This window comes from Lytechinus variegatus, chromosome 1 (assembly GCF_018143015.1).
Source record: "Lytechinus variegatus isolate NC3 chromosome 1, Lvar_3.0, whole genome shotgun sequence".
Lineage (NCBI taxonomy): Eukaryota > Metazoa > Echinodermata > Echinoidea > Temnopleuroida > Toxopneustidae > Lytechinus > Lytechinus variegatus.
In genome coordinates this window covers 69,446,516-69,470,151 of record NC_054740.1, presented here as the reverse complement: position 1 = coordinate 69,470,151, position 23,636 = coordinate 69,446,516, and the positions used below count along the sequence as shown (strand labels likewise).

The following is a 23,636-nucleotide window of genomic DNA, read 5'->3' as shown; positions in this document are numbered from 1 at the left end:
ATTCTGTTTGCTTTATATGATAGCACTAGGTGGGGCATTCAAAACTTCTACACAGAATTTTGAAATTCATTAAAAATATGCTAATTTATGCGCATTTTTCAAAATTCACAAAAAATGCTACTTCTTTATTTGTTGACCGATTTTGATTTTTTTGCTTCCATCTGGTAGAGCTTTATGTGGTTCACCAAAGTTCTACACAGAATTTTGAAATTTTGACCAGAACAATTTTTATGCTAATTTATGCGAAATTAATTTATGCATATCTTTAAAAATTCACATGAAATACTTCTTCTTCTTTATTTGTTGACCGATTTTGATTTTTTTGCTTCCATCTGGTAGAGCTTCATGAGGTTCACCAATCTTCTACACAGAATTTTGAAATTTTGACCAGAACAATTTTTATGCTAATTTATGCGAAATTAATTTATGCATATTTTTAAAAATTCACATAAAATGCTTCTTCTTTATTTGTTGACCGATTTTTTTTTTCCATCTGGTAGAGCTTCATGAGGTTCACCAATCTTGTATACAGATTTTTGAAATTTTGACTAGAACAATTTTTATGCTAATTTATTCGAAATTTAGTTATTCATATTTTTAAAATTTCACATAAAATGCTTTTTCTTCTTCAATTGTTGACCGATTTTTACTTTATTTCTTCTTTTATCTTGTAGAACTTTATGAGGTTCACCAAACTTCTACACAGATTTTTGAAATTTTCAGTAGAAAATTACCTATGCTAATTTATGCGAAATTTATTCAGAAATCACAGAAAATGCCCCTTCTTCATTTGTTGACAGATTTTGATATTTCTTCTTCCATCCGGTAGAACTTCATGAGGCCCACTAAACTTTTACACAGAATTTTGAAAATTTTCAGTAGAAATTTTTTAATGCTAATTTATGCGAAATGTATTCATAAATCACAGAAAATTCCTCTTCTTCTTTATTTGTAGACAGATTTTGATTTTTTTTTCTTCCATCTGGTAGAGCTGCATGAGGTTCACCAAACTTGAACACAGAATTTTGAAATTTTGTCTGGAAATTATCCTAATTTATGAAAAATTTATTCATAAATCACAAAAATGTTTTTTCGTCTTTATTTGTTGATCAATGTCAGTTTTGTTTGCTTTATATGCTAGCTCGAGATGGGGATACAAAATTTAAATATATAATTTTGAAACTCAGTTAGAGGTCACATGGTAAGGTCAAAGGTTATTTTCAGGTCAACGTTAAAGTTTATATACAAGAAAAATATTTCCGCTTGAGTGAGCACCACTTACTGTTGTAAAGTTAGTGAAAAATGATTTGCGCAGAGCTTTGAAATAGCTAAAAGTAGACCTTTATCATGAAGTACACGTAGAATTTAGCAAGTAAAATTGATTTGAAGATATCTTTGACCTCTTTTTAACTTGGTTCCTTGCCCAATACACTTCGAAGAGTGCATTGCGCCCCGCCCCGCTCCCCCACACACCAAGGCCATTAAGACGATATTTGATTTACACTGAGCTGTGATTTACATAAAATGAATTAGGAAATCATTGTCAAGCTTGGGAAAAATGTGGAGAAACAAGTATTAAATGGAAAATTAAATGTCGACCCACTTTAAATAATAAAAACTTGGTGAAAAAGTGCTGGAGATGTCTGATGTAAACTTTTGTACAGATTCAGTTATGTCCTCAGATAGGCAGCTGGCACAAAAAGGGTAAAATTTGTGCTAACTAAGTGTTGAAATTTCAATTTGGGTGGTAAATTTGTTTAAAAATGCTTGAATGTATCTGTTTTATCTTAATTGACTAAAAGTGCAAGGGAAATGTAGGAAAAATGTATCGCAGGGTAAGTTTGATTTCGCCCTTTCCCCTTGACACTGCGTGAAAACAAGCATTTCTGCGAGCTTTACAAAAATGGACAGTGCTCACTCAAGTGTAACATTCTGTCAAAACTTTTACTTTCATTGGATAGATGCAGGGGCGTAGATAGCTGGGGGGGGGGATGCATTCCCCCCAGAATTTTAGGTGGGGGATGGTGTGTACAATCATCCCCCCCCCCAGGTTTCTGTGAGGGAAGAAGCAAAACTATACAGTAATAAAGCAATGAATACTAGTTAAAATCAATCAATAATAATAGCAGTAATAATCATAACGTACAGCAATGACAAACATGATCAAAATTGGACTTTTATTCAGAGTCAATCATCTTATATGCATTTACAACTTGCAAGTTTTAAGTAATAACAACTGTCTTGCGTCGTCATATACATTTAAGGATCGTTATTCAGAGTTTCACCAAGTACATTTCCTTATAATATTATGTATTTGCAAAGGAGATAAGTTCAAAATATTTCATTACAGATTTAAGAAAGTTTCGCTTAATCACTCCCTTTCAGAGCAATTGCTTTCATAACACATTAACACTGTTCAAACGAATTAATAAGAAATTACCTTTACACATACACTGACCCTTTTCCCTGCTGGCCATGTCCTCAACCCCTACTTTGCAAAGGAAAGGTGACAATTTTCAGTCTCTAAGGAGCGAATTAGTAAATTAATGATTTTGGAATGAAAGTGCAAATTTCGGATGGCCTCAGTGATTATAATCCTTTACTGTTAACGACTGTTTTGCATAACTATATTGGGTGAAAATAAACGTCTTCCAGTTTCAAGAAGAAGTAAGTCGAGGCGCAATGTATTTTGGAATTACTTATACCAGTGATTTCTGTACGTGCGCAGTCTTCTAGGTTTGAAGGTTATAAATTTTCTTACCTATGTTTTTATCATAATCATCATAACAAGGTACATAATAAGAAATGAATCGAAATTATAACAAGTTACTATCTATACAGTTTACTTCCGACAACCCGGTGAGGTTTATTTCATTTCCATACTTAATTCAATCAAGCCTTTGTAATCATGGTAATTTTGAACAGAGTGTGCTTATCATTTTAGTGTCCGCATATCTGCACGTGGATAAGAAATATGTTGAGCTTTTTTTATTTTACCCCTATTACTATAATTGTAATTGATATTTTTTTTTAGTTATTTGGCTGTTTATTTGTTTATTCCTTTAGTTGTTGATTCATTCGTTTGATCATTAACAATATCGCTACTTTTAAAAGAGTATACTACTATACTAGTAAAATAAGGAATACTAGTTATTCTAGATCATGTTTAGCAGGACTGTCATGACCAAGATGATAACTAGACATCCGACAAATGACATTTCTCTTATGATCATCTTTACTCATTGTCATTAATCAAACAAAAGATTACTGCCATGAAAAATGTGCAATGAAGTTTGTTTATTACTGGATGCCCTGTTAATTGCTGAAAGCAAAGTGATTAAAAGACACACGAGATAATCCATGAGGCAGATCGTGTTATTTTGTTATCTTTAACTCGTCTGCTTTGGCCCATGATATTTTGTTTTTATCGAGTACGTTATCTCCTTCATTCTTTATATTTATATATTAATTATATATATATAAAGTATGACCCAGCTAGGGATCATCCCCCCCCAGGTCTAAGGACCTGTCTACGCCACTGGATAGATGAGACCCAAACCCAAGATTGTATGTGAACATTTTGCCCATATGTTGCATATCTTTTAATTCCCAGAGCTTTTTCTAAATGTAAACTTTTTTTGATACGCACTGTAGATCTGCATTTCGTGTGCAAAATTCTTTCACGCGACACCCGCACCATACATGCATGTACATTACGACTGATGGTCATCACTCATCATCGAATAATGTGCCCCCTGAGCCGGCGGCAAACTTCTACTATGACAGCTGGCTGGAGAAATTCGAAATGCAGGGCCCGCAATAGATTATGACATTGATAAGAAAGGGGTTTTTCAAACAAATCGAGTACATATTGAGGGAGGAAAAACTGAATTAAGGCTTAGATATAGATCATTACAGTCCATTGAATCGATATTGCATTTAATGTGGATTATTGGTAGATCACTGGCAGCTGATTCCATGGATCAGATCACCTCTCCAGCCGAAACCATTTCGCATGCATTGACATGTACACAGCATGCAGTAGGCCAAATTCGTCTAGACTTCAGTCGATTTTGCGGGGTTTTTTTATTTTGTTTACTCCTTCTACACGAACGATATGCCTCTAGCACACAATTTAGTGGGCATTATGTTTTACTTTCCCCAGAAATGGGGGATTAGATTCAAATTCCCGGGGGACCACTTCGAGCGTCGTGGTGTAGCGGTTCTGACTCTCGCCTTGTAATCAGAGGGTCGTGTGTTCGAATCCCACCATGGGCTAGCGTCCTTTGGCAAGGCGTTAATCCACACTTTGCCACTCTCCACCCAGGTGTTAAATGGGTACCCGGTAGGATGTGAAAGCCTATATGTAGTATGCCTAACAATTGAGTCTTGGAACTCTTGTTGGAATGCTCCCCAGGGAGTGGAGAAGGTGCATACACATGCGGGCATGCAAGGATCCGATGACCGGGGTAATAATATGTCTATAAAGCGCTTAGAGATGTCGTTCCGATGTATCGAGCGCTATATAAATGCGGAATATTATATATTATTGATGATTGGATACCGGGCACGAGCATGGGGTTTCGAAAAGCACCCTAAACAAGGGAAGGAAGTCTTTTCCAGATTATGAAAAATGCATCTCTTAACAAGTATTTGGCTTGTAAAACCCTACAAGTATTGGAAATATATCCTTTTTTCAGTATTTTAAACATCGTTTTTGACACCCTTATAACGTTACATAGGCCTGTACGTAACGTACTTGCCCTCTGTGTCCCCTTTTACGCGTGATCGCGCCTGGTATCCACTCATCAATGGAAGTGCCCCCCCCCCTCCCGGCGGCCTCTCGAGCTCTGGGAGGGACCAAATGTGGCTTTGGAAAGTCGTCCTAAATCGGATATATCGCTGTTACCATAGTAGCAAACAGAATTTTGCACACGAAACGCATAGTGAATGTTTCCTTTGCAGATGCAAAACGAAAAAAAAATCTCATGTCACACAATTTGCATTGCAGGACAGAGTTTTACGACCATGAAAAAAAAATCCCTTCCAAAATCAAATAAGCGTTCGCATTCTCCAACGAAAGGTCCGGACTGTACGCTCTTAACCCAACCTTAAACCTGACATAAAAACTTATTGCAACCCTAACCCGAACATCTTCGACGAAATAAAGCCAAGAGCAATTATTGTCACAGGAGTAAATGTCGTGTCACCGAGATGGGAATGGTGCAGTGAGGGAAAGAATAAAATGTGAGTGAGAGTTCACAATGAATACGACTACTTACCTATAGCTGTATGAATCATCATACCATTTTTCTTTTGCGATCCTTAATCTACTGTATTTTCGAGAATCAACTTCCTCTTGACATTCTTAAGGAGCAAACATGCACAAAACTTGTTCGACTTCATCAAATACACGAAATGATAAGTCGCATAAAAATTACCGTGATTTGTTTGATTGATGTACTGAGCAAACTTTATCTCATGCTTTATGGCTTAGCACACATGGGCACTGGACTTGATTATCACCGGGGGCAGGGGACAGTGGCGGATCCGGCCCGTGCCCCCCCCCCCTTTGAGAACCATAATCAAAATTCGAAATGTAACTGTGCCGTTCTTACACAAATGTGCCCGCCCCATTTGAGAGTCATATCAAATATTTTAATGGATATATACCGGTCATACACCAGTGCAGCTTGTTTTTTGCTTCTCAAATTTTTCGTAGACGAAAATGACCTTAATTTTTTGGTGAAAACATTTTTGTCCTATTTCCTCGTCCCCCCATGGAAAATCCTGGATCCACACCTGGGGGATCCGGTCCCTGCCCTCCCCCTTCCCCTTTAGTGACTTAGAAAATATTTGTTGGTGGAAAATGTCGTCCATACGCGAGGGAAGGCATGTCGCGTATCATCGTAACTGTCGATTATGGTATAAATGCTATATAAATATAAACTCCTTTAAAAAGTTTGGAAATCTGACTTTGATCGATATTCCCTCCTCGGGAATTTTTTAGTTAATATCAATGTGTAATTAATATCAATGAATAGATCATTTAATTTTCTTTAAAATGATACCCTACATGATATGATTATGGTTCACATGGAGGTGCAGTACCTTGAAATGTGGGGCAAGGTCAAAATTCAAAAGTTGCAAAATGGCACAATATTGAAAGTCACTGTTCTTTTTCGTGGCGTTGAGTGAGTTTCTCAGCGGTATCTTTTGACCTTGATCGATAATCCTGTTAGATAACTTGGTTTGGGTCGTGGTTTGAAATACCCATATACATGTTTGTTATGTGTTTGCTTGTGCAGAGGTGTGTTTGATTCAATGTTATTGTCGATGTTTAGGTGCCTGAAAACAAAAGAAACCGCTGAGAAACTCATTCATCACCAAGTGACTTTCAAAATATTGTGTCACTTTGCAACTTTTGAATTTTGACCTTGTCCCACATTTCAAGGCCCTGCACCTCCATGTGAACCATAGTCATATCATGTATGGTATGATTTAAAGAAAATTAAATGATCTATTAATTGGTATCAATTACACATTAATATTTACTAAAACCGATGAGGGATTATAGATCAAAGCCAGATTTCCAAACTTTTTTGAGGAGTTCCAACAATGCCAATTATTCATATTGCGAACAGGGGGTGCATGCCCACTACCAATTTGATTTTTTTGGGGGTGGAGGTCTTGAGCTCCCTAATCATATCGATTATCACCCAATGAAGACCCATATCCGAAGCAATTATGAATTCATTCAGAAGATTCGAATCGGTCGCTTTGTACTCTCATGACCCCCGTCCCTTCTCTCTCCCCCTCTCTCTTTCTTTTTTACTTATGAGGTCGCTTTTATGTTGGACGTATTGTTGCTATTTGGTATATAGGTATGTGCCTGAACTTTCGGGAAAATGACTGGGAATGGTTAAACAAAATGAGATGCAAGTATTGTGATATAAATATATTTAGGCCATAGGAGGAAAATGGTACCATTTCAAACAGGACACCTGTGTAATTAATACCCTTTTCACAGTTGATTTTAAGTACTAGTAAAGTGTACCAAATGCATACAGTTTACGTACCCGGACATCTTCATCATGAATAGCACCATGCAAAATATACGAGTACACAAACATCCGAGTTCGTCGCCCAAGCACTTTTTTTTTTATAAAATATCATTTTTGTATCATCATCAATGACAGTAATTATCGGAGTCAATGCTGATCTTGAGACATTGGTCCATAATCTGATATCCGCTTTAACTTTAACTGGTCTCGGTCAGGCGCGGTTCTAGACTTTTTTTTCTGGTGGGGCTTGAGAAAATTTCGACGTTAGTATATTCATTTCATTGAAATCGTGGGCTGCATCATGTTTATGGGAGACTCTACTGATCTGATCAAGCAGCTAGTCGCTTCGCTCTGGCTCTACCTCTAGCCTTCCCCAAGACCTTACTCCTCAGCGCTAACGGGAGCACACCCCTGAAGATGGGAAAAATATTTCTTGGTAACCAAATTGACTGTTTTCAACAAACCCAAATCAAGAGTTAACCCTGACTTCAGGGCTTACCACGCTATAAATATATCCAGTTACAGGCAAAGGACATTATAAGGTTAAATACAAACGGTGACCGTTCATTGTGGTGGTTTTCAACTATATTTTATGATTTTACAGTTAGATTTATAGTATTTTTAGTATTCAATGCAAAATTATGTTTGAAAAAAACATCAGAAAGCACTATAAAACTATACTTGATATTAAAATACTATTAAAAACATACAAAATTGTTCAATTTTTCGGTGCTCTTCATGTGCAAAATAGTGTGTTAAAATTTGGCGCACATTTCTTTTAAATTCTCATTTCCGCCTCCCCCTTACAAAAAAAATGAATCGACATCCCTAACTCTAATATGTATATGTTCTATATTATCATGATTATAGCCTTAGTCACGAGGAACATGACGACCGAGCCATTTTCTCAAACAAAATGCATAAAAAAATCAGATCGTTTTTGACATAGGAAGGTATTTTTTTTAATAGTTGCTAGGCATACTGTGGTATTGGAAGGGATCATTAATTTGCTATACTCGCACTTTAAGAGAGCACGAACGTTCATGTAGCTCTGTATTCAAGTGTTGCTTTGGGAAAAAGCTTGAATATTCGAGCACTTGACGTGCTCGAATAAATGGAATACCGCATTATTTAATACATATATTACGCAAATAGGGCCTACATATATATTTTTTTTCTTTGTGATCGATTTTTTTTTTTTTGGGGGGGGGGTGGGGAGCTTCAGTCTTAAGAGCTCCCCTTAGAACTCCGCCTGGTCTCGGTATTTGATTTTACTATGGATAACCAAATGGAACATTAATTTCTTTTAAAAGATTAACAATTTATCATCACATTTGTCATTTAAATCGTTATTGTCTTGAAATGATGAGATAAGATATTTTTCTTCAAAAAAAAAATCGGATTGAAAGGGGTCTCGTGTTTAAAAAAGATTCTTGCTTTCTTACCCAAACATGTCGGGTCACTGAACTTTAGATGAGGAACTTCATGTTAACCTAATCTCTTCCGGTCAACTTGTTTCCCTTTCTTTTCCCTGTTTTAATTTCCGTTCATTTATCACATGCAGAGTCCCTCCACAAGTTCCCCTATCAACGCCAAGTAACGGTTAAACGACCAGGTAAAGGAAATTTCAGCCTGACGATAAAGGTGTTCTGGTAAAGGCAGAAGTGGAAGGGGGTAAAAATATCGGTGAAGGTTTGACGACAGAATAAGAAAGTTATTCATTTAAGAAATGAATTTGTGACGCCATTTCAGAATAGCCGCCCAAATCATATTAATTTCAGAAATTACCGTTTTTACCATTTATAGATATTGTTTATAATTACTGAAATATTTTTTATAGAAGCAAATATGAAATTGTGTTTCTGAGGATGCAACGAATGCACGAGTAAAATCATTCTCAATAATGCATTTTAAGGAATTTACATCACACAGCCAATGGGGAAATGCTATTGCATGTGATGCCAACCCCCCCCCCCCAAACAAAAAAATCATTTCTAATTGAAATTTTACGAGGCCAACATCATTTTCAAGCTTAACCGCTCACGATGGCTATCTCCTGCATTCACTTGACTCTTATTTTCTTTTAATTGAATATTGCTTCTTGTTATTTATTTTTCATTTTTTTATTATGGCTATTGCTTTATTGTTTTGGAAAACTTAAATGTATCACCTAAATTTTATTTTGCATATTTATCTTGAATGCATAAATGAAATAAAATCAATCTAATAAAATCCAGGCCAATGTGAACTTAATCTGTACAACAACTCGCTTGGCTTCTGTGGATCCCGTCTGATAGGGAGTTTTCGCAAATCAAAACAGCAGTATTGTCCTTGACTCTGGCCAGTGACACGATGTATTTATTATTGTTATTATTATAATGATTATTATTATCATTAGTAGTAGTAGTAGTAGTAGAAGTAGTAGTAGTATAGTAGTAGTAGTAGTAGTAGTAGTAGGAGGAGGAGGAGGAGTAGTAGTATAGGAGTAGTAGTAGTAGTAGTAGTATCTTGCAGTTTTTCGTCAGCTCCGAAATTTAGGACGGAATTGCTGTTTTGATTAACGCATTTTCGACAGACTTTTTGGCCGTTCTTTGTCAAGACCTGCATTGACTACATATTTTCTCTTGGGTCATTGTGCGAAAACTTTCTAATTACTTTAGAGACAGATTTTTTTATAAATCAATGTCATGTGGTAAATCTTATCTAGGAACGATTTACAGACTGGTTATACAATTTAACAAGCTTTAGAATAAATCTCTCTGCTGTACATGTTTTGTTTGATTTCACAGAAAAAAACGATGCTTCAAATTGTTTAATAATTTGGACGAAATAACGAGTATACTCTGCTCCTGTGGAAAAGACCATACCTACTTTTGAGAAAACTAAGCAATATATAAGAAAATGTTACAAAAAGGAGAGGCAAATTAATTTGGAAAACAAAACACATAAATTTGATTTAAAAAATTGGTTAATTTCGAAAGAATGCTTGTCATTTTGTAATAAGATTTCTGGACCTTGATATGTATTTCTGTTTAATGTAAACATATTTTCATGACGATTTTTGCAGTGTGTTTTGGGTGAGATGTGATCAATTATTGTTGGAGGGGCCTTGTACGGTGCTCATTTGTTTTTTGCTGCTGCATGTGTCGGCGGCGGAACAGATGGGCTTAGGGAATGGTCACTCAAGGGATCGGTTGCCTTTTGTTTGAAATGCCCTGTAGGTCTATACTTTGTTCAAAATTATACTGAGTATGATATGCTGTGTATTATGTCACTTACATCATTGTTAAAATGTTTTTGCAAGTATTATGTCCTATCGGAGGGAAATAAAAAAGAAAAGTGAAGAAAAAAACTTTAGAGACAGGCTCCCCATCAGATTTCGACAAAGGCCTCCCATCTATTCTTTGTCATTTTGAATACATTTATTGCATTCTCGTCAAGGGCAAAAACTTCCTATTATCCTCAGGACAGTAGGCCTACACTTCATCGATCGATGTGCATCTAACATGAACATGATAGGTCTTTGAAGTACATTAATAACTTATATGCTTCCAAGGGTAAATTGCGAATCTAAAGCTTTTCATTGTCACTCAGTCTCAAAGTCTACTCAGTGAGCTGAACGTTTCGTCCGCCAATCAGAATCCGGGATCAAAATTTGCGCTCGTCAGACAAAACGGAACAATTTCATTCCCTTCATAAAAGAGATTAATATCGTACTTCTTCCTCTTTCCTATGCATAAAGAGGTACGTTTTAGTCTTCGAATGTGCTTGCCAGCTATAAGAATTTATTGACAAACCTCCATTCTGATAAAATCGGATAGTTCACAACTAACCGAGAAGATACAATAACGTGGTGAAGATAATATAAAAATGTTACAAGAATGAGTGATGGTCATTCCGACGACATAATGATGTCCTCAGACGGGGAAAATTACCCCGGCCATCGTCGACGTTATCGTAAGCTGATTGGAAAAGATTACCATGGAGCAGGGGCATCTCGTCGTAATATGGTAATTCTGATAGTCTTCATCACCTTCATCGGAGAGGTTCGTTGCGATTGCCCCGACCTCGGTCTCGACGACGTTCTCGTTCCTTCCGGTCAAAACTGTGAACTGTCCGCGGATTTGCACGCATCGGCTTTGACTGTCGATGGCGTACTCATCGTCCATTTCAATGCCAAGATTTTTGTCGATGAGCTGACCGTAAGTAACAGTGGACATATATCAGCCAACGGTCAAGGCTTCGGGCCGGGATCTGGACCGGGTCAAGGGACCTCTACGGGATCCGGTGGTAAGTCGTACGCACAGAGTCTAAAGGCAGGGGAGGCGCCACGACGGAGAAAGGGAGGGAGGGAGGAGGCAACCTAATTCTTTCTCAGTTTCATTGTAGGGCTAATTTACACCCCCGTCAGTGTTTTTCCTTTCACCGAATAATTATTCATATTCCCCATCTCGTTTCCGCCTCCCTCATTGTAGTCATTGTAGCTTGTCCAGTACTGTGTGCGCCTCACCGGCGACTGACTGGAATACTCCCCAGGGAGTGGAGGATGTGCACATTTTGTGTGCGGGAATGACTGATTTAATCCGATGACCGGAGTAATCTATCTGTGAAGCGCTTAGACACGTCGTTCCGACGTATTAAGCGCTATATATATATAAGCGGATTATTATTATTATTATCCCTGTCTCAAGTCAAGGTTTTTTTTTTTTTTTTACAAAGCATCCCTTCTGAATTAGGACTAACATCATCATTCGATAACTCCATTATTCTAGTATGAATCCCTTTTAAATCCTCCTCAATGTTGGAGATTATACGTATTAAATTGTATATACATCTGATTACCTTAGCCCCTTCTAAATGAGTTAGACATCATGCATATCCTGTTAAAGGAAATATGGGAAATTGATTTGCCCTTATCGGAATCAATATCACTTTATTTCTCCTCAAATTACTCTTTCAGCATCCTGGTATTTCATCAAGTTCAACCTCTTTAGTTATTGGCACGATTGACACGTACAACTTTACTATTCCTTACACGGGGAGTGGGGGCACTTCCATTGACGAGTGGATACCATATTACGGCACATTTTGGTAAATTACCAAATGTGCCGTTACTATGTTAAGGCACATTTTGGTAACTTACCAAAATGTGCCGTAATAACTTTCCAAAATGTGCCGTAACTATATAAAGTGTCAAGACACATTTTTGTAACAGCACATTTTGGTAAATTTACCAATATGTGCAGGTCATGACGGCACTTCTGTGATTATTCTCGAAGTTGCCTGTTCTCATTCATTGCATTGAAAAATTAGCAACATACACTGTAACTGCACAAGAAGGGCATTTCAGTGATAACACCACACCGGCTAAACCCATTTAGCTTCCCATTAATTTTGTCTTATCTCGAGTTGGTCTAAGACCTATGCTCTGTCCAATGCCATTTCGTCCAATAACCATGTCGTATAATACTGCTGTTTAGTACAATATCATTTCGTTCAATAGCCATTCGTTCGAAAGACAGTTAGTCTGAGAGCCTCTTCGTGTAAGAGCCATTTCGTCAACGCCACTTCGTCTAAGAGCGACTTCATGTAAATGCCACTTCGTTCAATAAACTTTTTTTTGTCCAACTGCCATTTCATCCAAAAGCAAGTTGGGCCAAACACCGCTTTGTCCAATAGCCATTTGGTTTAATGACCTTTGATCCAATTCGGACTAACGCCTAGTTGTCTTACTGGCAGTTGGTCCAATACCAGTTTGGTCCCGTGCCCACTTGGTCTAAGGCAGGGGCGCATCCAGGATTTTCCAAGGGGGGTGGAGCACATTTTCCCCGTGGAAAAATTTGACAAGCAAAAGAAAAACAAATCTTCACGTTCAAAGGAGGGGGCACACTTCTGTTTTTTTAAAGGAATTTTTACATTAAAAGTTTCAATTGTGCCTCTCAAGATGGGGGGGGGGGGGGAAGGGCCGGCTTCCCCCTCCCCCTTCCGGATTCGCCAATGGTCTGAGGTGTATACGTCTACGCAATCGCATGGTATTCATAGATGCAATGCCCCCGGCTCTTGCCCCCCCTCCCCCAAACACACACACGCACACATACACTCTCTTTATGAAAACTAATGACTTTCCCAATGTCAGATATACAATGTACATTATTTTCTCAAATACGCGCACGCATGTTTATTCAGATACGTAGTTTGTGTTTTTTATTTAAACGTTCTTAAATTTTAAATTCTCAGATCAGAATAAGAAAAAATTGTGCTTGCACTTCGCGTTCACATTATTAATGTAAGAAGATATCCAATTACCCATCCTTTTCTTGATTTCCAAAGCGTGAATGAGTAGGTCTTAAAGGGAAAAACAATTTATCGTAAAAAATAACAGAAAAATAGTAAAAAAAAAAAATCCGGAGGTTCTAGAAAAATCGATAAAAGTGTTATGAATTAATCATAATTTTATTATTTGATTTGTGACGTCATATGCATGCAGCATTCCTACGTATTGAATGGTAAAAAAAATGATGAAATTTCATTTTCTCAGAAAATTAAAAAGGTTTTTATTTACTGTTCCTTTTGTATATCAATGGACAAATCATTTCACACCCGATCATGAATAGAAAAGAAAAATAAATCATCACGAACTATTAAAAATGAAGGTGATGCATTGTATGTTACCTGACATATGGGACAACTGCTCGTTTATGACGTCACAAATCCAAAACTTAAAATTCTAATAATTTTCTTAATCTTTAACGGATTTTCCTCAAACCGTCACCAATATTTTATTGATTTTTTTTCTGCTATTTTTACAACCAACATTTCTTCAGGGTGAACTTCCCCTTGAAGTCTCAATTTTGTTTCCGCGCTTCGCGCTCGCTTCAATTGTATAGTTATATACCTATCCTGTTCATGATTAGAAAAGTGCTTAGAACAGGGATTCTAAAATGGTGGCGCGCGCCCCACTTGTGGTGCACCGAGCCTTGTGGAGTGGCGCTCGGAGCCGGTATAAAAAAATAAAAGGAAAAATAAAAATAAGGAAAAATTGGGGAGAAAAAATGTATCAACCAGTAACCTGGAAATGAGGAATTTGGTGATCATTTTGATGCAAAGAGAAAACAAAAACTCTTTACTTGATATTTAAGCATGTTAAGAGCTAATTGATTTCCTCAAATTTTGTCCAATTAAGCACTCGATAACCCGTATTATGGGGATCGATGCTCCTTTTTATTTATTCTAGATGTTCTATGCTGTACAAAGTTTATGTGCCACCAAGTGATATTAAAACCCCCGCTTGCAGGATTTCTATTTCTACGGCGAGCAATTTTGCATTTCCAGAGTATACGCTTTGGTTAAGACTTAAACATCAAATTATATGATAATAAAAGAACACCCTGATCATAAAAGATAATAAATTAGGGACACAACGAGCAGAAACTTCGTTTCCGAAGCGGATTAAAATCCGTAGTTGTTAAATAAATATGCTCGATGTATTGCCTGCCGTGATTGCCTGAATGCACTCATGTGCTTCACACGAACTGAATGAATTATACTGCACGTGAGCTGTATAGAGAAGGCGGAAGTTTGTTTAGTGCAGTGCAACGCCTGATTTTCAGCCGTTGCAAAATCAGGGACTGTAACTTCAGCCACTGGCGTACAGATGGCGATAATAAAGGATTTCGTATCAGAAAAAAAATGACAAGCAAAAAAAGGGGTCTTCTACCCCCAAATAAAGGACATTTCGCACCAGAAACAAATTGACAAGCAAAAAAAAAAAAAAGGTCTTCAAGTTCAAAAGAGGGAACCATTGCTCGTCAGGGATCAGTTGGGACTCGTCGGGGGGGGGGGGTGGGGGAGAGGGGTACGTCCCTTGCCTCGTCAGGGGGAGGCAGTCTGCCCCCCCCCGTAGATACTCTAATGGTGTGTGTGTGGGGGGGGGAGCGCTTGCATGTGTGTGTATATAACAGATTAATGGAAAACTCAATTGTGTCCCTTCCAGCCCACGATCCACCCCCAATGAAAAAATCGTTCCCATTGCCTTGCGGTCTAACAATGCTATTTACGAATTCGATGGAGGTTTACCGTGAGGGCTTTTAAAAAGAGAAATCAAGGGATAGATTTTTTTCATTCAATTTATCAAAAGCAAAATGAAACTGCATTGTCCATCTGTTTACAACATTCCTTGACTGGTTCTTTTGATCTAAAGCTTTTCCAGGTTTACCGATTAAAAAAAGGAGAGACATGAGAGAGAGGTGGAGAGACAGAATGGGTTCTGGGACGGGAAAAAGAGGGGAAAGCTTTATAGACTTTACAATTGTAACGAACAATTGTGATCATATATTTTGTCCTTATTTGAATGTAGTCAATACTATTCTTTTTAAATATTTGAATAAGCATGCATTCCCAGGTTCGGCACTGAATCTGGAAATAATGACAAATCAATAATTATCTTGTTTGGCCTGGGAAACCAATTTGGGGTCGATCGATGGTCTGGTTCAGATTCTTTGAATAAAAGAAGACCCTGGACCTTTAGCACTGCATCTAATATGATATTTAATAAAAACGCCTCGATTATTATAACTCTTGGAACCTGGAGTGCTGTTGGGTATTGTAAATACCATAAGCAGCACCTTCCTGGGAATCAGGTTGGTGTGTAAGTTAAAGTGTGGGATTTGACACAAATCTCCGTTATTTTTGGACGGAAGGTAAAACTTTGTTTATTATCTAATTCTTATTATTTTTTGTTGTAACTTTTCTCTAACCTAACTGAAATTTATTTAGTTGGAATAAATCATTTTTAATCCTTTTCTACCTCATGAACAAAATTCCTTTTCATTTTTGGAGTTAAAACTTTTTGGGGGCTTTTTAACAAATCAGAACCCCATATCTCTTTTATTTTTTGCCTCTGGCATCTTCACCTTTGTCATATTTAACTCCGCCATTATTACACTGGTAGAAAATTTCTAAAAAAATATCCCCAAAACTCCTGCAGCATGTCCCTTTTTTACCTTTGTCATTATTACATCTGTCATGATTACCTCTGCCATTTTACCCATGCCATTTTTACTTGTGACATTTTACCTTTACCATTTATACCTCTGCCATTTTTACCTCTGCCATTTTACCTTTGCCATTTTTACCTTTGGCATTTTTACCCCTGCCATTATTACCTCTGCTATTTTTACTTTTGCCATTTTTACCTCTGCCATTTTACCTTTGCCATTTTTACCTCTGCCATTTTACCTTTGCCATTTTTACCCCTGCCATTTTTACCCCTGCCATTATTACCTCTGCTATTTTTACTTTTGCCATTTTTACCTTTTTTTGCCATTTTACCTATGCCAATTTTACCTCTGCCATTTTACCTCTGCCATTGTTACCAATGACTCTAACCCAATATCATAATTATTATTATATTTATTACAATTGTTACCAATATGTGCATATTGCCGAAAATGTGCAGGCACATTTTGGTAAAAAAATCCTGCCAGGCATAGGTGCACTATTTGGTAACATATTTGTGTTACCAATATATGCAGTTACCAAAAAGATGCCGTAGCATATAGTGATGACGAACCAGATTAGCTCCTTTGCACAGGGCGGTGAACCGGGGGGGGGGGGGGAGGAGAGAAAAATGCCCCCTCACGAACGTGTACTGTGCCCCTTTCAACTGAGGAGCAGGACCCGTTTTATCTGTTACCAAGTGCCTTTTTTGTGCCATTTTTTTATACAAAAAATGCCCCCTCTCGAACCTGTTCTGTGCCCATTTCACCTGAGAAGGACCTGATGTATGTGTTAGCAAACTGTCATTTCTCGTATCTGCCAATGTTTACCCAAAATGCCTCCTCACGAATGAGTTCTGTGTCCCTTTCCCCTTATGTGCGATGAAGTGCCCTATACCTCCTTGTAAGCATGTCATTTCCAGCCACAAATATTCCATAATCCATATTAAGTTTCAGATGTATAATTTAGATGAATATATATATATATATATATTGTGTTACACGTTTCTTTATTACATTTCAATTGTTATAACTGTATTTATGATGGATTTTGTCTACTATTTTGTTGGAAATGAGAAAAAAATAAAAACTGAAACTGAAGTGCCCTTTCTCGAACCGGTGCCCTTTTTTACCCAAGAAAATTGTCCCACACGTGACGAACTTAATTTCTCCCCCTTTCATCCGAGAAGGACCCGTTTTATTCCGTTTGCAAGTGCCCATTTGCCTTCTATAGGTGCCCTTTCTCATGTACAGAAAACAATATTCTATTTTCTTATATGTTACTTACGATGGGAAGAACTTGTAAGGAAAATCCTACTTGCCTTATTAAGTTTCACAAGTCATGTGAGTGTGGTAGATAAACAGTGTCGTACATAATAGGGGGGGGGGGCTGGGGAGGCTCTTGCTCCTCCTCAAATTTTTCAAGACCAAGAAAAAAAAGAGAACAGGAAAGAGAGTAGGGTGAAATATATTATTTACTGAATGTTAGTTGTTAAATTCTATCCCAAAATTGGAGTTTCGTCATAAAAAATTCATTTTTTTTGCTCGCCTGCTTCACTAGCTCGCAACTTCTTATAAATTTACGTGATACGACATATCTAGCCCCCTGAAAATGTTTGGCTCATTACGCCACTGTGGGTAAGTCATTTTGTTTTTATTTTAAGATAGTTCCTTTTTAGAAAGAAAAGGTGCCCTTTCTCCCATGTGCCTATAGCTCCTAATTTCACCTTCGCTTCGCCGCTCCTGCCATTGCAATATATGCATTATGTTCAGTGCTATATATCCTTTGAAATTCTTTTCCCTTTTCGATTTTGAAATCTCAATACTGGTTGAAGCATGATAAGGTAAATGTTCAACTTTGACCTTGACGTTAGTAAAATACCATTTAGATGGTCTACCAAGAATCAACCCATAACAATGTAAATGTATTACAGATATACATATCAATGTTCCGACACAAAAATTCCTTTTCATAAAACAAAAAGCCCCTCAGACACACGTAAAGGTAGATTAAAAAAAAAAATATGATTGCCTTTCATACTGTACAGCAAAATCAATCCCTCGTTGGTCCTTTAGCATCATGTAAAGCATAATTATAGCAATAAATCTGTAAGAAAAATCCTAAACCAGACAAGTAAAATCTTTTTTTTTATCTCTAGTTGTTCTTTTTTATTATGTCAAGTGGGCCCATGGTCATATTATCCAGTTACCCACATCATTTTACAAACTGTCAAGGCCTTTTTTTATAACAGTTTGATTGATTCAAATCCAAATTCATTTTTTTGTATTCACATCTCTAAAAACAAACAAGACCCAGTATATCGATATCAAATCAATCAAATGACTCACTGAAAAAAGTGCTTATTATAGCCATGAACAACAATACAATTTTATTGAATCATACATTGAGGAGTAAATTTCAGAGATCCCAAAATGATGATATATTCACTTTACATATCAGGGGCCCTTTTCATAAAGAACCTGCAACTATTTTAACTTTGCTATAATGGCAACTACCATAGTGACATGGCCCACCGGACAATCACAATCAATGTTCCCTTCTTGTAGTTGTCATAAGTTACAAGAGTTGCAAGTCCTTTGTGGAAATGGGTCCCTGAACGGGTTCGCCCGTCTCTGTGATCTCTTGGCACCTGTGTTCGAAGCTGATTTGTCGGAGACATTTTTTCTACCTCACCAGGTTATCAAAGGGGAAGATAGCTTGAGAATTTAATTTAAAATACGCCTGCCATTATTTTCGACAATGATCGATATTCACGTTTTCATTTTTTTTCAATTTCTTGTAAAAAAGAGAGAGTGAGTGAAACCCAGGACAAAATAATTGAGTGTGTTTATTCGCCGCTTTTTTTTTTACTCCAGAATCATGATTTGTATAAGAATTCATATCATGATTCTGCAGAATCGGGATTAATAAAAAGATCTGTCAAAATTATGAATTATAGTATTTTCACCTTTGCATATGATTATCGTTGGGTTCCCTATGTACATTATTCTCTTCGTTTTTTCTTTCCTTCGGCCCATTTGCCTTTGTATATAATCTTATCCGTACTTTCCGTATTTTTTTCTTTCGCATTAAGTTTATTTCTCATACTTCCCACTTTTTGTGGGATTGATATTTTGAATTAACTGTTTGACTTAATACCATCACAAAGTTGCCAATCCATTCAGCCTATATCAGTCCTTTATTGAACTGAAAAAAAAGGTCTTCAAGTTCAAAAGAGGGAACCATTGCTCGTCAGGGATCAGTTGGGACTCGTCGGGGGGGGGGGAGAGGGGTACGTCCCTTGCCTCGTCAGGGGGAGGCAGTCTGCCCCCCCCCCCTAGATACTCTAATGGTGTGTGTGTGTGTGGGGGGGGAGCGCTTGCATGTGTGTGTATATAACAGATTAATGGAAAACTCAATTGTGTCCCTTCCAGCCCACGATCCACCCCCAATGAAAAAATCGTTCCCATTGCCTTGCGGTCTAACAATGCTATTTACGAATTCGATGGAGGTTTACCGTGAGGGCTTTTAAAAAGAGAAATCAAGGGATAGATTTTTTTTTCATTCAATTTATCAAAAGCAAAATGAAACTGCATTGTCCATCTGTTTACAACATTCCTTGACTGGTTCTTTTGATCTAAAGCTTTTCCAGGTTTACCGATTAAAAAAAGGAGAGACATGAGAGAGAGGTGGAGAGACAGAATGGGTTCTGGGACGGGAAAAAGAGGGGAAAGCTTTATAGACTTTACAATTGTAACGAACAATTGTGGTCATATATTTTGTCCTTATGTGAATGTAGTCTATACTATTCTTTTTGAATATTTGAATAAGCATCCATTCCCAGGTTCGGCACTGAATCTGGAAATAATGACAAATCAATAATTATCTTGTTTGGCCTGGTTCAGATTCTTTGAATAAAAGAAGACCCTGGACCTTTACCACTGCATCTAATATGATATTTAATAAAAACGCCTCGATGATTATAACTCTTGGAAGCGGGAGTGCTGTTGGGTATTGTAAACACCATAAGCAGCACCTTCCTGAGAATCAGGTTGGTGTGTAAGTTAAAGTGTAGGATTTGACACAAATCTCCGTTATTTTTGGACGGAAGGTAAAACTTTGTTTATTATCTAATTTTTATTATTTTTTGTTGTAACTTTTCTCTAACCTAACTGAAATTTATTTAGTTGGAATAAATCATTTTTAATCCTTTTCTACCTCATGAACAAAATTCCTTTTCATTTTTGGAGTTAAAAACTTTTTGGGGGGCTTTTTAACAAATCAGAACCCCATATCTCTTTTATTTTTTGCCTCTGGCATCTTCACCTTCCTTTGTCATATTCAACTCCGCCATTATTACACTGGTAGAAAATTTCTTTAAAAAAATATCCCCAAAACTCCTGCAGCATGTCCTTTTTTTTACCTTTGTCATTATTACATCTGTCATGATTACCTCTGCCATTTTACCCATGCCATTTTTACTTGTGACATTTTACCTTTACCATTTATACCTCTGCCATTTTACCTTTGCCATTTTTACCTTTGGCATTTCACCTCTGCAATTTTTACCTCTGCCATTATTACCCCTGCCATTATTACCTCTGCTATTTTTACTTTTGCCATTTTTACCTTTTTTTGCCATTTTACCTTTGCCGATTTTACCTCTGCCATTTTACCTCTGCCATTGTTACCACTGACTTTGACTCTAACCCAATATCATAATTATTATTTTTATTATAATTGTTACCAATATGTGCATATTGCCGAAAATGTGCAGGCACATTTTGGTAACAAGTATCCTGCCAGGCATAGGTGCACCATTTGGTAACATATTTGTGTTACCAATATATGCAATTACCAAAAAGATGCCGTAGCATAGTGATGAGGAACCAGATTAGCTCCTTTGCACAGGGTGGTGAACCGGGGGGGGGGGGTAGGGAGAGAAAAATGCCCCCTCACGAACGTGTACTGTGCCCCTTTCAACTGAGGAGCAGGACCCGTTTTATCTGTTACCAAGTGCCTTTTTTGTATAAGTCCCATTTTTTTATACAAAAAATGCCCCCTCTCGAGCCTGTTCTGTGCCCATTTCACCTGAGAAGGACCTGATGTATGTGTTAGCAAGTGTCATTTCTCGTATCTGCCAATGTTTACCCAAAAATGCCTCCTCACGAATGTGTTCTGTGTCCCTTTCACCTTATGTGCGATGAAGTGCCCTATACCTTCTTGTAAGCATGTCATTTCCAGCCACAAATATTCCATAATCCATATAATTTAGATGAATATATATATATGTTACTTACGAAGGGAAGAACTTGTAAGGAAAATCCTACTTGCCTTATTAAAGTTTCACAAGTCATGTGAGTGTGGTAGATAAACAGTGTCGTACATAATAGGGGGGGGGGGCTGGGGAGGCTCTTGCTCCTCCTCAAATTTTTCAAGACCAAGAAAAAAAGAGAACAGGAAAGAGAGAAGGGTGAAATATATTATTTACTGAATGTTAGTTGTTAAATTCTATCCCAAAATTGGAGTTTCGTCATAAAAAATTCATTTTTTTTGCTCGCCTGCTTCACTAGCTCGCAACTTCTTATAAATTTACGTGATACGACATATCTAGCCCCCTGAAAATGTTTGGCTCATTACGCCACTGTGGGTAAGTCATTTTGTTTTTATTTTAAGATAGTTCCTTTTTAGAAAGAAAAGGTGCCCTTTTTCCCATGTGCCTATATAGCTCCTAATTTCACCTTCGCTTCGCCGCTCCTGCCTTTGCAATATATGCATTATGTTCAGTGCTATATATCCTTTGAAATTCTTTTCCCTTTTCGATTTTGAAATCTCAATACTGGTTGAAGCATGATAAGGTAAATGTTCAACTTTGACCTTGACGTTAGTAAAATACCATTTAGATGGTCTACCAAGAATCAACCCATACACATAGCGTAACAATGTAAATGTATTACAGATATACATATCAATGTTCCGACACAAAAATTCCATTTCATAAAACAAAAAGCCCCTCAGACACACGTAAAGGTAAATTAAAAAAAAAATATGATTGCCTTTCATACTGTACAGCAAAATCAATCCCTCGTTGGTCCTTTAGCATCATGTAGAGCATAATTATAGCAATAAATCTGTAACAAAAATCCTAAACCAGACAAGTAAAATTTTTTTTTAATCTCTAGTTGTTCTTTTTTATTATGTCAAGTGGGCCCATGGTCATATTATCCAGTTACCCACATCATTTTACAAACTGTCAAGGCCTTTTTTATAACAGTTTGATTGATTCAAATCCAAATTCATTTTTTTGTATTCACATCTCTAAAAACAAACAAGACCCAGTATATCGATATCAAATCAATCAAATGACTCACTGAAAAAAGTGCTTATTATAGCCATGAACAACAATACAATTTTATTGAATCATACATTGAGGAGTAAATTTCAGAGATCCCAAAATGATGATATATTCACTTTACATATCAGGGGCCCTTTTCATAAAGAACCTGCAACTATTTTAACTTTGCTATAATGGCAACTACCATAGTGACATGGCCCACCGGACAATCACAATCAAGGTTTCCCTTGTAGTTGTCATAATGACTAAGTTACAAGAGTTGCAAGTCCTTTGTGGAAATGGGTCCCTGAACGGGTTCGCCCGTCTCTGTGATCTCTTGGCACCTGTGTTCGAAGCTGATTTGTCGGAGACATTTTTTCTACCTCACCAGGTTATCAAAGGGGAAGATAGCTTGAGAATTTTATTTAAAATACGCCTGCCATTATTGTCGACAATGATCGATTTTTCACATTTTCTTTTTTTTTCAATTTCTTGTAAAAGAGAGAGAGTGAGTGAAACCCAGGACAAAATAATTGAAAGAGTGTGTTTATTCGACGCTTTTTTTTTTACTCCAGAATCATGATTTGTATAAGAATTCATATCATGATTCTGCAGAATCGCGATTAATAAAAAGATCTGTCAAAATTATGAATTATAGTAATTTCACCTTTGCCTATGATTATCGTTGGGTTCCCTATGTACATTATTCTCTTCGTTTTTTTCTTTCCTTCGGCCCATTTGCCTATATATATAATCTTATCCGTACTTTCCGTATTTTTTTTCTTTCGCATTAAATTTATATCTCATACTTCCCACTTTTTGTGGGATTGATATTTTGAATTAACTGTTTGACTTAATACCATCATAAATTTGCCAATCCATTCAGCCTACATCAGTCCTTTATTGAACTGAATTACTTTTAACAATTACGATCGAATGTCTACAAACCAAATAAATTTGTTTTGACTAATTAAATGTTCAGTGTTTGTTAACTCCAGGTCATTCAGCTTTCGAGATGCCGAGTGTGTTTTGTTTGAATGAATACCAATTCCCTTATTTGCTTGAGACATATCTTCTCTTTCTTTTTCTTTCTCTTCTCGCTGTTATTTTATTTATTTAAGCAAGACGATTAAAACGATTAGGCCTGGCCCTAGTATAGGAAGCGGGGGGTGCTGGGGTGCTGATCTGTGCCAATCCGAATCGCAGAGGGTCTGGAATATTGCGATCTTGCAGGTATTGAA

At 37.1% G+C, this 23,636-nt stretch overlaps 1 protein-coding gene across 1 annotated transcript in view; it reads left to right on the top strand.

Moving 5' to 3' along the window:
* Positions 1 to 10,773: 10,773 nt before the first annotated feature.
* LOC121421257 (hyphally regulated cell wall protein 1-like) overlaps positions 10,774 to 23,636 on the top strand; it is a 29,106-nt gene continuing 16,243 nt past the window's right edge. The window contains exon 1 of the mRNA XM_041615922.1: positions 10,774 to 11,354. Within this exon, the coding sequence (XP_041471856.1) occupies positions 10,946 to 11,354 (409 nt within the window). The 5' untranslated portion in view covers positions 10,774 to 10,945. The remainder of the gene's footprint in view (positions 11,355 to 23,636) is intronic.